This window comes from Drosophila arizonae, chromosome 4, assembly GCF_054131065.1.
Source record: "Drosophila arizonae isolate 15081-1271.41 chromosome 4, UAZ_ARI_1.0, whole genome shotgun sequence".
NCBI classification, from domain to species: Eukaryota; Metazoa; Arthropoda; class Insecta; order Diptera; family Drosophilidae; genus Drosophila; species Drosophila arizonae.
Window position 1 is genome coordinate 18,339,712 of NC_142924.1, and position 14,842 is coordinate 18,354,553.

The window sequence follows — 14,842 nt, forward strand, 5'->3', positions numbered from 1 at the left end:
AAATTGAGGTTGAAGCCAAACTCTCGAGTCTTTTAGAGCAAGTGAAAGTGAATTTTAGGTTGCGTTCGCTGCAGAGTTGTTAATTGGCTTTTAATTGTCGAATATATACATATGTATGTGACTATATATGATCATAAATACATATATATGGTGTGAACAATTATGGAACTGTAAACTGCTTTTGTTGATTATGAAAAGCTTAAAACTGTGCGATTTTGATAAAATGGAAATATATATATACAGTTTTTCTGTTTTTTTTTTTTTTTAAACAAAATTACAAAAATTAAAAAAACATTACATATAAAATTTAAAAAATATAATAAAATTATATTTAATAAAATATTTAAATTTGAAACTCAAATAATGTAATTTGCTTTAAAATTAAATTCATTAAAATTGGAATTGAATTAAATTACAATAAATTTGAATAACAAGCTTAATAAAAATTTTTGTTCTTTAAAAATGGTATTTCAATATATACAAATTGCATTTGAATATTAAATAATAATATATTTAAATATGAAGCGCATCTAAGAAATATGAATTTAGACATTTTTAATTTTTTTTCCCTATCCTCATAAACCTATACACCCAGTTTGAGGTATCTTATTGCCCATATCAATATATATATTATATGTTGTTTATATTTATTCGATTCCCAACGTATTGCTGGCATATTCCAGTTTGCTTTCTTGTCTCTTCTGTCTCTTCTGTCGCTTGTGTCTCTTACACAATTTCGGTTGTTGTTCAGCTGTCCCCCCGTCGGATTTGATAGGCCTAAACGAACAAGTTGCTCAATTTCGCTTTTGGCTGCTACAAAACACGTCGAAATTTCTACCCCGAAAAAAGTAACTTTCACTTTTACTTTCGTGGCTGAAATGAGGCAATGACGTTCAGGCAACAGCAACAGCAACAACAACAACATGCGACGCTTCGATTCGCTCATATTATTAAATTTTTTATATATACATTTTGTTTCTTTTCTTTTGTTGTTGCCTGTTTGTGTGGCTTTCGGTTGTCGTCATTGTTTGTTTGTTTTTTTGGCCTCATTTTGTGGCTTCAGTTCAATGACCGTCGCGTCGCTCTTTGTTTTTGTTGTTTAACTTATGACTCCTTCTTCCTCTTATTGTTCTCATTGTTGTTGTTGCTCAAGTGGTTTATAACGTGCGAAATGCTTTGACACATTGGAAGCTGTTCGCTTCCGTCGCATTAGTTTGCATTCAATTTGAATAATCACTGACGACTCTGAGTCACTTCTCGCATGTGACCTCAATAAAACAAAGATTTGATTTTGTTTCAAATTTAAATTAGTTCAGCGAACCAACAACTTGCGCGGCTACGTGACTCAATGTTTTGTTGCTGTTGTGCATCTCGCTCGCTCCCACACACACGCAGCCCTCAAAAGCAGAGCTGAGGGCTGCCAGACGGGGCCAGTCATAAATATAAAATAAGAGTTTAATGACAAAAAAATAATGCATTTTTAACGGCTCGTCAAGCGAATGAGGAGAGTATAAAAAAATGCATCACAAAACTGCATCAACTAGGCGTATGCGTGATCTCGCTTGCATGGCGCCAAACTAGCATGTTTTGCACAAAAAGCTCTCTGCAAAGCTTTGCGCTCTCTTAACTAGCTGGCAAACTCAACATGGTGTGTTGAAAAGCTCCGCCGTGCATTTAAGAGCATGCGCCATAAGAGAGACATCCGGAAAAGAGAGGGAGAGAGCGCGTGCAAAAGTTTTGCTCTTAACTATGCTTGGGTTTGTTATTTGTTTTTTGTTTTTTTTTTTTTTTTTTGGCGCCACGAGCATTGAACTTTCGTTGTCATTAGATATTAAGATAAAGCGCTGCTCGCCAGAGCTTGATTGTGGCAGAGGCAGAGCTTATCAACGCACGAAGCTTATCAGTGCTTGAACTTGCAACCAACTGCGACTTAAATTAATTAAAATGCTAAACTTGTGAAATGAAACGATGACAAATGAAAATAAGTAGATTTATTATTATTTAATTATTGTTGAATACTGATGTCTTTTTTTTATTATTAAGTATTAAATATAAATTAGCTGGGGTTTACTCTAAATTTCTTTATTGCCATGTAAATTTGCTTCTATGACTAATTCGCTTATCACCAATTGACGCTTGCAGTAGTTGTTAAGCTGTTGTTGTTGCTGTCTCTGTTGTTTCTTTTCTGGTTTGTTGGCCCCTGCCAATTGCTCAGTCAGTGAGCTTTGCTCGCTCTTGCGTATTTTCGCTCTCTGAGTCGTGCTCGCGTTCGCTCTCGCTTTTGCTCTCTTTGCTGGTGCTGTGCTGGCCGTTGGCTCTGCTGTCGCGACGGTGGCGGCTTTTTTGTCAGTTGCCTTTGCCGTTTCTGTTTCTGTTGTTGCTCGACTCAGTCTCGGTCTCAGTCTCGCAGCTACCTTTGGGTATATTCGTAACGTGCTTTGCTTTTTACAGTTAGTCGCGTTCGAGACCTTGTCGAGTTTTGTCATGTTAGCGAAATATTTCAATAAGACTACACTCAATCAACATTTTAAGTGTGTTTGTGTTTGACAATTGCAACAAAATCAATTCAAATATATATTTACATAAATATATATTCAAATAAATATAAATATAAATATATTTAATTCCTCTGTTAATGTGAAGAAAAGTCGACCTGTCTCAAATCTCAGAACCCGAAACGCATATTTGGATTACGCGGTAAAACATAAAAACCAAAATCTAAATCAAAATAAAAATACAACTAAAATAAAAACAAAAAGTTATACCCAAAAATTGCTGCAGAGCTCAGCAAAAGATAAATTCCAAAAATTATTATAACAAAAAGTTGAAAAAAGCAAAGAAAGTTCCTGCAAAAATACAAAAAAGAAAAAAATTTAATTTAAATATATGTTTAAAAAAGAATTAGTGCAAATATTTAAAGAAAATTTTACAAAAAAGAAAACAGAAATATTTTTGCAATTACCTGTGGAGTACCTGAAATAGAAAAGAAACGAAAAGAAAAGTAAAGTTCAACAACAAATTTGTTGTCCCAAAAACAAAACAAAAGGGAAAATACTTAACCAAAAATTGTGCGTGCCAAAAGAAAGCAAAAGGAAATTTTAATGAATATTCCAAGTAGAAATTAAATGCGCCCCAGTGTGCAGCCAAACAGAGAATCTCATATCTCTTAGTGAGAATAACCAAAACACATCAAAAAGCAAAAACCCAAACATAACTCTCACACACACAAAGTCACACACACTCGCACAAAAATGGGCGAAGAACTTCCTATATTGAAAGGCATACTCAAAGGCAACGTGAACTATCACAATGCGCGTAAGTTGAGCCAACTCTAATATGACAGAGATTCACACGAACTCACATACAGACACATACACACATACTCATATTGTTCACATTCGAATAAAATCAACTTGAAATCATTTCGCCGCAACATGACACAAATTCGCTTTCAATTTCCAATCAAAGCTTTTACTTCGAAATGCAGATTTGAGCAGCAACGGAATGCATGCCCAAACCAGAGAAAGAAAAAAAAAAAAACATTTGACTTTGATTTGCTTTTTCGTTTTGTTTACATTTTGTTTGTTTTGTGTTTCTTATGCTGCTGCTGCTGCTGTCAAACAACAACTAACTCTTTAAGCGCCATTGAAGTGTTGACCTCGTTTTTAAACGCACACAATAATTATTGTTGTTGTTGCTTTTGGTTTGTGCGGCCGCGGAAGAGCTTTAAACTTGAAATGAAACTTTAGCGACGCTGCGACGCAGTCGTCTCTGCCCACTTGTGCGACTTTTGCTATTTTCTAAAAAGCAACAACGAAAGCTGCTGCTGCTGTTGTTGTTGTTGTTATTGCCTCTCTTCATGTTTGACCAACTTTGCAGCGTCGAAAGTTGGCGCAGGCTTTGCTGCTGCGCTGTCGCCGTCGTGTTTCTTGCTATTGGCGCAGGCGTGCGCGCTGCTCGCTGTTCGCTCGCTCTAATTTCTACGCGCAGCCGCAGCTGCGTTCATTTTCCATTTCGTTTGACCTGAATTTCGCTGCCTGCCAACTGGGTCATTCAGTCAGTCAAGCGATTTCTCGGCTGCTGGAAAAAGTAGTGAAAAATCTGCCAAGCACCCAGTTTGGATTTAGTTTGTTGTTGCTTTTGATGTTTCTGTTGCTGTTGCTGTTGCTGTTTCACTTTTGTTACTGATTTTGTTTAGTGTGCCAGTTATTTGTGGCAATTGAGTGAAATTGTAGAAATTGCATTGACATTGAAAAGTTGGCCAGGCATTTATTTTACCAGAAATGAATAGCAAATGGCTAAAAATAACAGGCCTAAATGTGTTTGCTAATCAGCACAAAGCTTTCAATTAGTTTGATTAATGATTAGCTTTAAGGCGAATTGCTGACTTTCCAGTAAAAGCGAGGATGACAGACTGCGGGAGAGTGAGAGAGCAAAAAAAATGGAGCAGCAGATGCAAGCTTAATCTGTACAAGTTCAGGATAGTGCAGGAGAGAGTGGGATGGAGGGAGTGTGGCAGTTCTACAATAGAGGCTATAATATTAGGCACGCATTGGCTAGGGTAATGAAGTAGTGCGAAGGAGGGAGTGAGATGAGGGGAGTGCAGCACTTTTACAGTAAAAGCAATTCTGGAGAGTGAGCAGTAGTTTTACAGTGCAGGTATAAAAATTGAGCTTGCTATGAACTACTTTCATCTTTAAATCCAATGCATATTTTTGTATAGCTCATATATGTGACTCTTTACTGTAGCTGCATTTAAGGCCCCCCTCTTTGGCAACACACTTCACTCAATTAGCGCCTACAAACTTGTGACAACGTCTTTTTGGCCCAGTCTTTGGCCTAAGGCCTGATCCGTTGATCTGTGAAACGTGACCAGAAACGTGTCTGCCGTCTCGCTCTGGCCTGGTGAAATGTGAAAGTTCACCCACATACAAATTCGTTAGTGCAAATTAAAATCCACAAACAAACAAAAATACAGAAAACATTTATAAAAAAAAAAAACAACAAAAAAGAGAAAGTGTAGCAAGCGTGAAGAACGAGTACAACAGCAACAGACCAAAAAAAAAAAAAAAAAAGAAGAGTTGAACGACAGCTGAGAGCAGGCAATGACCCAGTTCGAAGGGCTGTCCATAAATTACAGTTGTGCCTGTACAGTGAGCTCACGCTCACACGGACAAGAACTTCCTGCGTGACAAACGGCGGCAACAGCTGCGCCTTGCACCTGCTCACTGAAGTGTGAGGCGGACAGACAACAAAAAATAGCACATGCACAAATACATACAAATACATATATATATTTACATATATGCTCATCTGAATATATTGTTAATTTTGCAACTCTTTTTCTGTCTACCTTGCAGCTGTTCGCTTTGGTCGCGTGCCGAAGCGCGAAAAGGCGCGTATTTTGGCCGCCATGCAGCAGAGCACACAGAATCGCGGTCAACAGCGCGCGCTGGCCACCGAGCTGGATGATCAGCCACGCCTACTCGCCGCCGTGCTGCGCGCCCACCTGGAGACGTGCGAATTCACCAAGGAGAAGGTCTCGGCGATGCGACAGCGTGCCAGAGACTGCCCCTCCTACTCCATGCCCACCCTGCTGGTAAGTGAAAGCAGAAAAGCTACAACAAAAATCAAAGAAATCCTAAATCTAAGATGTAGTCCAATTGGCATCCAATTGCTATCCAATTGGCATTCAGTTGGGCTTTTGAGCGCTTTTTTTGACGTAGGCGAATGTCAAAGCACATTTCCGGGCACATTTTTTTATTGGCATGCACAGATCAGCAACAACAACCAGAACTACAATAGCAACAACAGCAATAATAATACTATAAACAATAACAACAAACTAGTAGCTCGAGCGTTACTCATACGCCAAGGTGAACCAGTTTGCATGATTCTAAACCAGGAAATCAAAAGCATCGCACGTAGCCGCGTCTGTCGCACTATAAGACCTCCGGCTGGGCCAAAGAGAGGAAGAGATACAGATAGAAAGAGAGAACGAATGAGAGAGCAAGAGCGAGAACGCGCATTGCCATAGATCGGGGCATTGAAGCGTCGCCGAGCGCTTTGGGGTCAAGTTCTTAAAAACCAATTTTTTGTTGTCTTTCTTGACTTTGGCCAAAAGCCGTCAATGTCAAAGTGACTGACAAACGACTGACAAACAGAATGATAAATGGGTTGTAAATGCTGTCAACGTCTCGACTTCAATGTTGTGGGTAAAACAAAATATTTACAAGTGACGTCATTGCACATAGATGGAAGATATGAGCAGACAGCAATAGCATAAAAATAGCTCAAGTTCCAATAAGGATAATAAATACATAGAGAAGCATACAAAACTAACATTTCCAATATGCCACTCTGAGCAGTCTTATTGGACTTATCAGAACTGAACGATAAGGAAACCAACAACAAAATGAAACCCATATTAAGCCAGGCGGGAAACGTGTTCCGACAATATTAAAAAAAAAATACATTTCCAAAGCTCAAGGTCAGCCGTAGCGTCATTATTAATGGAACAGAATAGCACAAACACACACATACATAAATACACAGGCGTTGGCACAAAGTGAGAACGAACAAGAGGGCGAACATGAAAGGGGCGAAAGTATTTAGACACATGTGGCGGCTGTTTAAATAAAGGCGAATTAAGCATTCAAAAATAATCAAAGGAGAGCTGTGCGTCGTCGGCTGCTTTCTATTTCTTTCTTCTCTCCTTTCTTTTTTCGTCCGATTATCAGGCAGTTGCGTTAATGAGTTAGCGATAAGAGAGCGTGCGAGCGATAGTAAACAAAGTATTTCCATTGTCAAAGTCAAGTGCAAGGCTCTGGCAGCAGCAACAACAGCAACATTAAAAGCATTGTAAGAGCTTTTTACAAATGCAAAGGGAACACAAATATGATCAGTTGTGAGAGAGAGAGAGAGAGTAAATGAGCACGAGAGAGTGACGCTGCCAAAAGAATAATTTGCACATGTCTGCAGCGTAGAATAAACACACAAACACACATACATACACACACAGTTAGAATGCTCGCATGCGAGTCGCGAGACGACCTTGTGGCGAGTTATTTTTTAACCTTGGATGAATGAAATGGTTGTGCATGTGTGTGTGTAGCGTTTTCTTCTTCTTCTTTTAGCGCATGTATGTTGGTATGTAGCTGATACGGACGGGTATTATATATAGAGCTACTTGCGTATGTTTGTGTATGAGTAAGCAATAATACTTACATAATAACATATAAAAATTATACAAATATGCATAGAACTAGGCATTAGTCAGGGAAGGGGAGAAGGGAGAAGGGGGCACTCGTGCACACTCGTAAATGTAAATGTAAATGTCATCAGTATGAGGAAGCGAGTGCAAAAGCTAGACCAGAAACAAAAGCAGCAGCAACAGCAACAGCAACAACACTAACGGCACTTTTACGACAAGCGCCGTCAAAGAGAGAACGCAAAACGAATGCCAGCAACAATTACAGCAAGCAGCATTATTAGCAATTTGTAATGTGCGAGCGAGAGTGAGCGAGTGAGCCGCGCGAGTGGGAGTGAGATGGCAAGCGAGACGACGCAGTTCATTTAAATACAATCAGGTGGTTTATTATTATTATTATTATTTTGAAATACTTATAAGGAAGCGCCAAACGCGAAATTCTATTGAGACAAGGCGGAAGCAAGTGCAAGGTGTAAGGGCCTACACAATATATATATGTATATACATATGTGCATATATCAGATACACTTGCCAGAAAAACTATGCGTACAGGCCTAACGTGCGACTTTGATAGAGAATAAATATGATAAATAATAGGATTATTATCAATATTATATTTTTTAGTGAAAAACTATTTAATAACACACATTTAACAACAATTTTTTTTAAATAATATTAAACAGTTTTTTTTTAATATTTTAAATAAGAAAAAAACAACGAAAATTCACTTAGAAAAAGTATGCGTACAAACTAAAAAACAAAACCAAAAATAACTTTTTTTCAATGAAAATTTAAAAATTAATATGAGGTTGGATACCCCTTTCGCTTCTTGGTCTCTTCCAACCGTTTTGGCATCGATGCCACCAATTTCCGGGTGAAATCAGCCGGAATTTTGAGCCACTCCTCCATCAGAACCGATTTGAGCATGTCCTTTGAAGTAATTATTCGGTCTCTGATCCTGCGCTCCAAAAAATCCCATAAATGCTCTATGGGATTAAGGTCGGGTGACTGGGGAGGCGAATGAAGCTGGTGTCTGGTATTATAGAGCAACCAGAGCTTGACATTGTGAGCTGTGTGTTTGGGATCATTGTCATGTTGAAAGACAAAGTCCTCCCCAAGACCCAATTGTCTGGCGCTTTGGTGTAAATTGTTTTTTAAGATATGGAGGTAATCCATATGGTTCATTGTGGACTCAATAAAAGCCAAATTGCCCACTCCACTTGCTGCCATACACCCCCACACCATTACGCCACCACCGCCGTGCTTAACGGTTGGAGTTAGATTTTTTACGTCGAACGCAGTGCCTCTCTTTCGCCACACAAGCTTTCTCCCCTTGATACCAAATATACAGAATTTGCTCTCATCACTAAATATCACTTGGTTCCAGTACTCAGGACTGACTTCCAAGTATTTTCTGGCGAAATCCATCCGTTTGATTTTATTTGCTTCAGAGATAAGTGGCTTCCTTCGAGCAACACGGGCATTTAATTCATTTTTCTTTAAAAATTTTCTTACGGTGTCTTCGTGGAGCTCTTTTTTGTATTTCTCTTTAACTTCCTGATTAATCTTGGCTGCAGTTAATGCGGGGTTTAGCCGCACCGTCTTCAGCACGTCCCTCTTCTCTCTCTCGGTCAGCTTTGAGGGCCTCCCAGAGCGTGGCTTTGACTGAACTGAGCCAGTCAAATTAAAGTTATTGACTACCCTTTGGACAGAAGAATGCGTTCTGCCAACAATTTCGCCAATTTCCCTAAAAGATTTCCCTTCATCGCGTAATTTCACGATGAGTTTCCTCAAATCTGGATCAATCTCTTTAGTTTTCCTGCCCATGACGAAATCTATCAACTTAATGACAAAATTTGCAAACCAACACGTGATTGACATTCTTTAATGCTTTTTTTACCGTAATATGCTGTTTAACGGTACTAAAAGCTTCACACGACGATTAAGAACAGTGGGTTTTTAGTTTGTACGCATACTTTTTCTAAGTGAATTTTCGTTGTTTTTTTCTTATTTAAAATATTAAAAAAAAAATGTTTAATATTATTTAAAAAAAATTGTTGTTAAATGTGTGTTATTAAATAGTTTTTCACTAAAAAATATAATATTGATAATAATCCTATTATTTATCATATTTATTCTCTATCAAAGTCGCACGTTAGGCCTGTACGCATAGTTTTTCTGGCAAGTGTATGTACATATATTGCAATTTGTATGCTGTTGAGTAGACTTGAGATTGTATCAACTGCAAGAATTCGAGGAATTATCTTGGCAGCCAAAAAATTGAATTGAAGGTCTTGTGATACGCATGACGGGCAGTCTAACAAAAAGGGGGCAATTCATAAGGAAAGCATATATACACACACACACACACACACGCAAATAGGCAAGGCTATTATACATTTTGCAAAACTATTTCCGCTTTTGCGCAAATAAAACGCAAATATACAGAAAAATATATATTTTTATAAAATGATACGACAACGAATTCCCATGCCGAAGGCGACGTCAAAGTTGACGGCGACGTCAGCGCCAGCGTCAGCGTGCCGGCAAAAAGAAATAGAAAAGAAATTTCGTATCGTTTTTGTTGTGCCGGTTAGCCGGCATACTGTTGTTGCTTTTGCTTGCACTTGACGAAGGCCAGTGGAAGACAGTGAGGTAGTGTGAGAAAGGGAGGGAGCAAGACGAGAGGTCGTCTGTCTGTGCGTGCGTATGTTTGTGTGTGTTTGTGTGGGAGAAGAGGAAAAGAAGACGCAAACTATGGATGGGCCGGCATTTTGAGAGGCGGCAAAAATGTTCAAGGTTAATCAGAAGACTTCGACGTGTATATATAGTAGTAGTAGTATATACACACATGTATATAAGCATGCACAGTGAAATGAAACATAATTTATAAATTAAGAATCAAGAGCAACAAAAGGCTATTAGCAAGGGGTGGGGTGGGCTTTGTGCTTGGCACGTTCGCGTTTGTCTGGCGCGTGCATGTAATTCAAAACCCGGAAAGCCAAATGGCAAAACAACATGAACCAGGGTTTGCAATAGACAAAACAACGGCATCAGTGATATATATAAGCCCTCCCCTCACACACACACACACAAATGACAATCTAAACCCCCAACCGGCACACGCGCAGGGTAAAAAAAAAAACAACGATAACAACTAACCGGAACCTTGAACTCTGGTTCGTCGACCTTGGTGCTAATGTCAGCGACAGGCGACGAAAGCACAAAGCAACAGAGAAAAAAAACTACGAATAGAACTGTCATAGTAAACAAGCGAGAGAGAGAGAGAGACAGATAGTGGGAGAGCGCAAAAAAACTGCCCCTAGAAACTAAAAACTAAGCAGCAGCAGAAGCAGCGCGCGCTGACTTCGACTGAGCTTTTGTAATGGAAAAGCTTCCAGCGTGTACGTATGAGGAAATGTGCCGTTTGACGACAGTTGACTCAGTATTATTAGCTGGAAGGGGTCGGGAGAGTGAGTTGTGTCTGTATATGTGTGTGTGTGTGTGTGAGTGTGAGTTGGAGGCGTGCGGAAGTACTAATAGTTATGATTATTGATTACAGCGGGTGGAAGGGAGATAGCAGATAGCAGATGGGCGGAGGTGAGCTCTGGTGGCAAAGCGGTTCGGTGACCTTCGCGTGAATAGCGCTTATATAGAATGCCGATGACGTTGTTGTGGGAAATGCAACAGTTTGCCACATGCTTGGGGCAATTAAATGGCAGCAGGTGTGGCAAGCTCTACAGTAAACACTAGCGAAACGCGAACGTAAATAGTTATTAACCAATTCCAATTTGAATAATAAATGTAGAATGCAAAACAAATTTCATTTGCAGGAAATTGATGCAAGATTTGCAATGTAAGCAAAGCCAATCAGAATGATCAGAAATCATATAAGAAATTAAATACATTGCAATGGCATTGAGATGTGAATGCAATCTATCAATTGAGATTCAGCGAATCCAATTAGAATACCCAGAAATCAGTAAAGAAATAGAAAATACATCATCTATTTTCAATATACTTTAACTGGAAATCATTTTCTTCATTTTCCTTGCAGGCTTGTCCGCTGAATCCCGCGCCTGAACTGCAATCCGAGCAGGAGTTCTCACAGCGTTTCGCGCACGTCATACGCGGCGTCATCGACTTTGCGGGCATGATTCCCGGCTTCCAGCTGCTCACCCAGGACGACAAATTCACGCTGCTGAAGGCGGGTCTGTTCGATGCGCTGTTCGTGCGTCTCATTTGCATGTTCGACTCGTCGATCAACTCGATCATTTGCCTCAATGGCCAGGTGATGCGTCGCGATGCCATCCAGAATGGAGCGAACGCTCGCTTCCTGGTGGACTCCACATTCAACTTTGCGGAGCGCATGAACTCGATGAATTTGACAGACGCCGAGATCGGACTCTTCTGCGCCATCGTTTTGATCACACCGGATCGCCCCGGTCTGCGCAATCTGGAGCTCATCGAGAAGATGTACAGCCGCCTGAAGGGCTGCCTGCAGTGCATCGTCAGCCAGAATCGGCCCGATCAGCCCGACTTTCTGGCCAAGCTGCTCGACACTATGCCCGATCTGCGCACCCTCAGCACCCTGCACACCGAGAAGCTGGTCGTCTTTCGCACCGAGCACAAGGAGCTGCTGCGTCAGCAGATGTGGAGCATGGAAGAGGGAGACGGTGCGAGCAAGAGCCCGGCCGGCAGCTGGGATGCCATGGACGTGGAGGCGGCCAAGAGCCCGTTGGGCTCGGTTTCCAGCACGGAATCAGCGGATCTGGATTACGGCACGCCCAGCAGCACGCAACTCCAGCAGCAGCAGCAACAGAGTACACCAACCCAATCCTCCTCCTCAGCATCCAGCGCCTCCTCCTCCTCCTCGTTGGCCAGCTCAGCACCCCTGCTGGCCGCCACACTCTCCGGCGGCTGTCCGCTGCGCAATCGCGCCAACTCCGGCTCCAGCGGCGACTCGGGCGCTGCGGACATGGACATCGTTGGACATCATGCGCATCTCACACAGAACGGCCTGACAATCACGCCCATTGTGCGCCACCCGCAACAGGCCCAGCAGCCACAGCAACAGCAGCAGCAGCAGCAACAGGTGAATCATCAGCAGCAGGTGAATCATCACCAGCAACAGCATCCGCAGCTGCACCATCACCTGACCTCGGGCGCCACGCGCTACCGCAAGCTGGACTCGCCCACCGACTCGGGCATCGAGTCGGGCAACGAGAAGAACGAATGCAAGGCCGTCAGCTCCGGCGGCAGCAGCTCCTGCTCGAGTCCGCGCTCCAGCGTCGACGACGCGCTCGACTGCAGCGATGCGGCGCAGGCAGTCGCAGCCGTAGCCGGCGTCGGCGTCGGCGTTGTCTCCGTTTCGCCGGTGCGCTCGCCGCAGCCCTCGAGCAGCGCCAACCTGAAGCGCCAGATTGTCGAGGATATGCCAGTGCTGAAGCGGGTGCTCCAGGCGCCGCCGCTCTACGACACCAACTCCCTGATGGACGAGGCCTACAAGCCGCACAAGAAGTTCCGCGCTCTGCGCCATCGCGAGTTCGAGTCAGCCGAGGCGGATGCCAGCAGCTCCACCAGCATGCCGGCCCACAGTCCGCGCCAGAGTCCCACGCCCACGCCCACACCGACGCCCTCGCCCCACAACGGCGCCGCCGCCCACATCAGCGTGGTGCAGACGCCGCCGCCCCCAGCAGCAGCTGCAGCAGCAGCGAGCAGTCAGCTGCACATGCACCTGACACGCAGCACGCCCAGCCAACAGCAGCAGCAGCAGCAGCAGCTGGGCTCATCGATGGCCAGCACGCACTCGGTTTTGGCCAAGTCTCTAATGGCCGAGCCGCGCATGACGCCGGAGCAGATGAAGCGCTCGGACATCATTCAGAACTATTTGATGCGCGAGCCGGCGACGGCGACGGCCAGCAGCACCACGGGCGGACGCAGTCCGAGCAGCCATTGCCCCTCGCCCTCCACCAGCTCCCCGCCCCCAGCTGCACAGCAGCAGCAGCAACAGTTGCAGCTGCAGCATCAGCAACAGCTGCGCTGGTCCACCACCAGCTGCCAGCAGCGTCAGCAGAGCGTCTCGCCGCACAGCAATGGCAGCAGCTCCAGCTCCTCGTCCAGCTCCTCATCCAGCTCCACCTCCAGCGCCAGCAGCAGCAGCAGCACCGGCAGCAGCAACAGTTGTCAGTATTTCCAGTCGCCGCACTCCACCAGCAGCAGCGGCAACGGCAATGCCACCACCACCTCAGCGGCAGCCACCTCCAGCTGCATTGTGAGTGCGCCGCCGCGTGCCTCGCCGCTGATTGAGCTGCAGGTGGACATCGCTGATCCTGCCCAGCCGTTGAATCTGTCCAAGAAGTCGCCGACGCCGCCGCCGAGCAAGCTGCATGCGCTCGTTGCTGCCGCCAATGCGGTGCAGCGTTATCCAACACTGTCCGCCGATGTCACCGTGACGGCGGCCAGCAGTGCGGTCGTCACTGTGGCCACGCCCAGCAGCACGCCGCCCACCAGCAGCAGCAACGGCAGCAGCAGCAGCGGCAGCGGCGGCTTGGCAACCGTGCACAAAGTCATGTTGGAGGCGTAAGCAGAGAGAGACTGAAGCGCGGGGCGTGGTCGACATTTCCTTAAGGCATCGGTAGCAGCGACAGCCACAGCCACGCCTCCTCACCAAAAAAGGGGCGCAAGCGTAAGAAACCCAAATAGAAAGCCAGCTAAAAAGAAAATTATATTAATATAAAAAGCAAAGAAGAAAAACAAAAAGAAAAAATTACAAATTTAATTAAATTATTTTAACTTTAAACAAAATTCACAAAGCATAATTGAAAAAAAAAAAAAAAAAATAAAAAAAAAAAAAAACAATGAGCGAGTGTACAAAGATTCAAAATGCATGCAATTTAAATATTTAAACTAAAAGTTATTAATTATTAAACAAGAAAACTGAGCAGAAGAAAGCAAAAACAGAATTTGAATGCGCAGCTGCAGCTCGAGGTATTAAAACAATATATATATATATATATATATATTAATGTATATATATATTTTTAGCAGTTAAAGCAACAACAACAACAAATATGTGTATTTTCCTCGAGAGGTTTCCGCTTTTCCAATTTCATTTGTCACACATTTTGCTTTGATATGAAATTTTCTTTTTGTTTTTTTTTTTTTTTTTATAAACTTCTTTCGATTGTTTTTTTAATTTTAAGCAAAAATAATACAAACTTGTACATAGAATTAATATTTACATTTTAATTAAACTATTATTATTATTATTATTATTATTATTATTATTATTATTATTAGTATAACTATTATTACTACTATTATTATGTAGGCAAGCAAAGCGTTCAACTACTTTTGCTTTTTGAGAATGTTTTTTGAAAAAACTGCAGATTGAAAATTTTTATATATTTTATTTTTGTTGCCCCAACAAAATTTTGAAATGAAAAAACAAACAAAAAAAATTGTGAGAACTTTTTTTTTTTGCGATCTCCGTTAACGAAAGAGAGAGAAATTCAAAAGTAAATTTAAGTTGAAATTCAGTTTTTATGAATTACAAACAAGTATAAGATTATTGTTTTCTAATTTTAAAAGTAAATCTTAAATACAAAAATATAAAAAACAAATACACAT

At 42.3% G+C, this 14,842-nt stretch overlaps 1 protein-coding gene across 6 annotated transcripts in view; it reads left to right on the forward strand.

Annotated features, from left to right (window-relative positions):
- The window catches only part of Eip75B (Ecdysone-induced protein 75B), a 124,562-nt gene extending 110,491 nt beyond the window's left edge, over positions 1-14,071 (forward strand). For 5 of the 6 annotated variants that reach the window (XM_089468064.1, XM_089468063.1, XM_089468067.1 and 2 more), the window contains 2 exons: positions 5,361-5,599; positions 11,268-14,071. In XM_089468064.1, coding sequence (XP_089324190.1) covers positions 5,361-5,599; positions 11,268-13,796 — 2,768 coding nt within the window. In that variant the 3' untranslated portion in view covers positions 13,797-14,071. Of the gene's footprint in view, positions 1-2,339; positions 3,316-5,360; positions 5,600-11,267 lie in introns of those variants that run through there. The other variant, XM_018008039.2, reaches the window with a different exon arrangement.
- Positions 14,072-14,842: the final 771 nt, after the last annotated feature.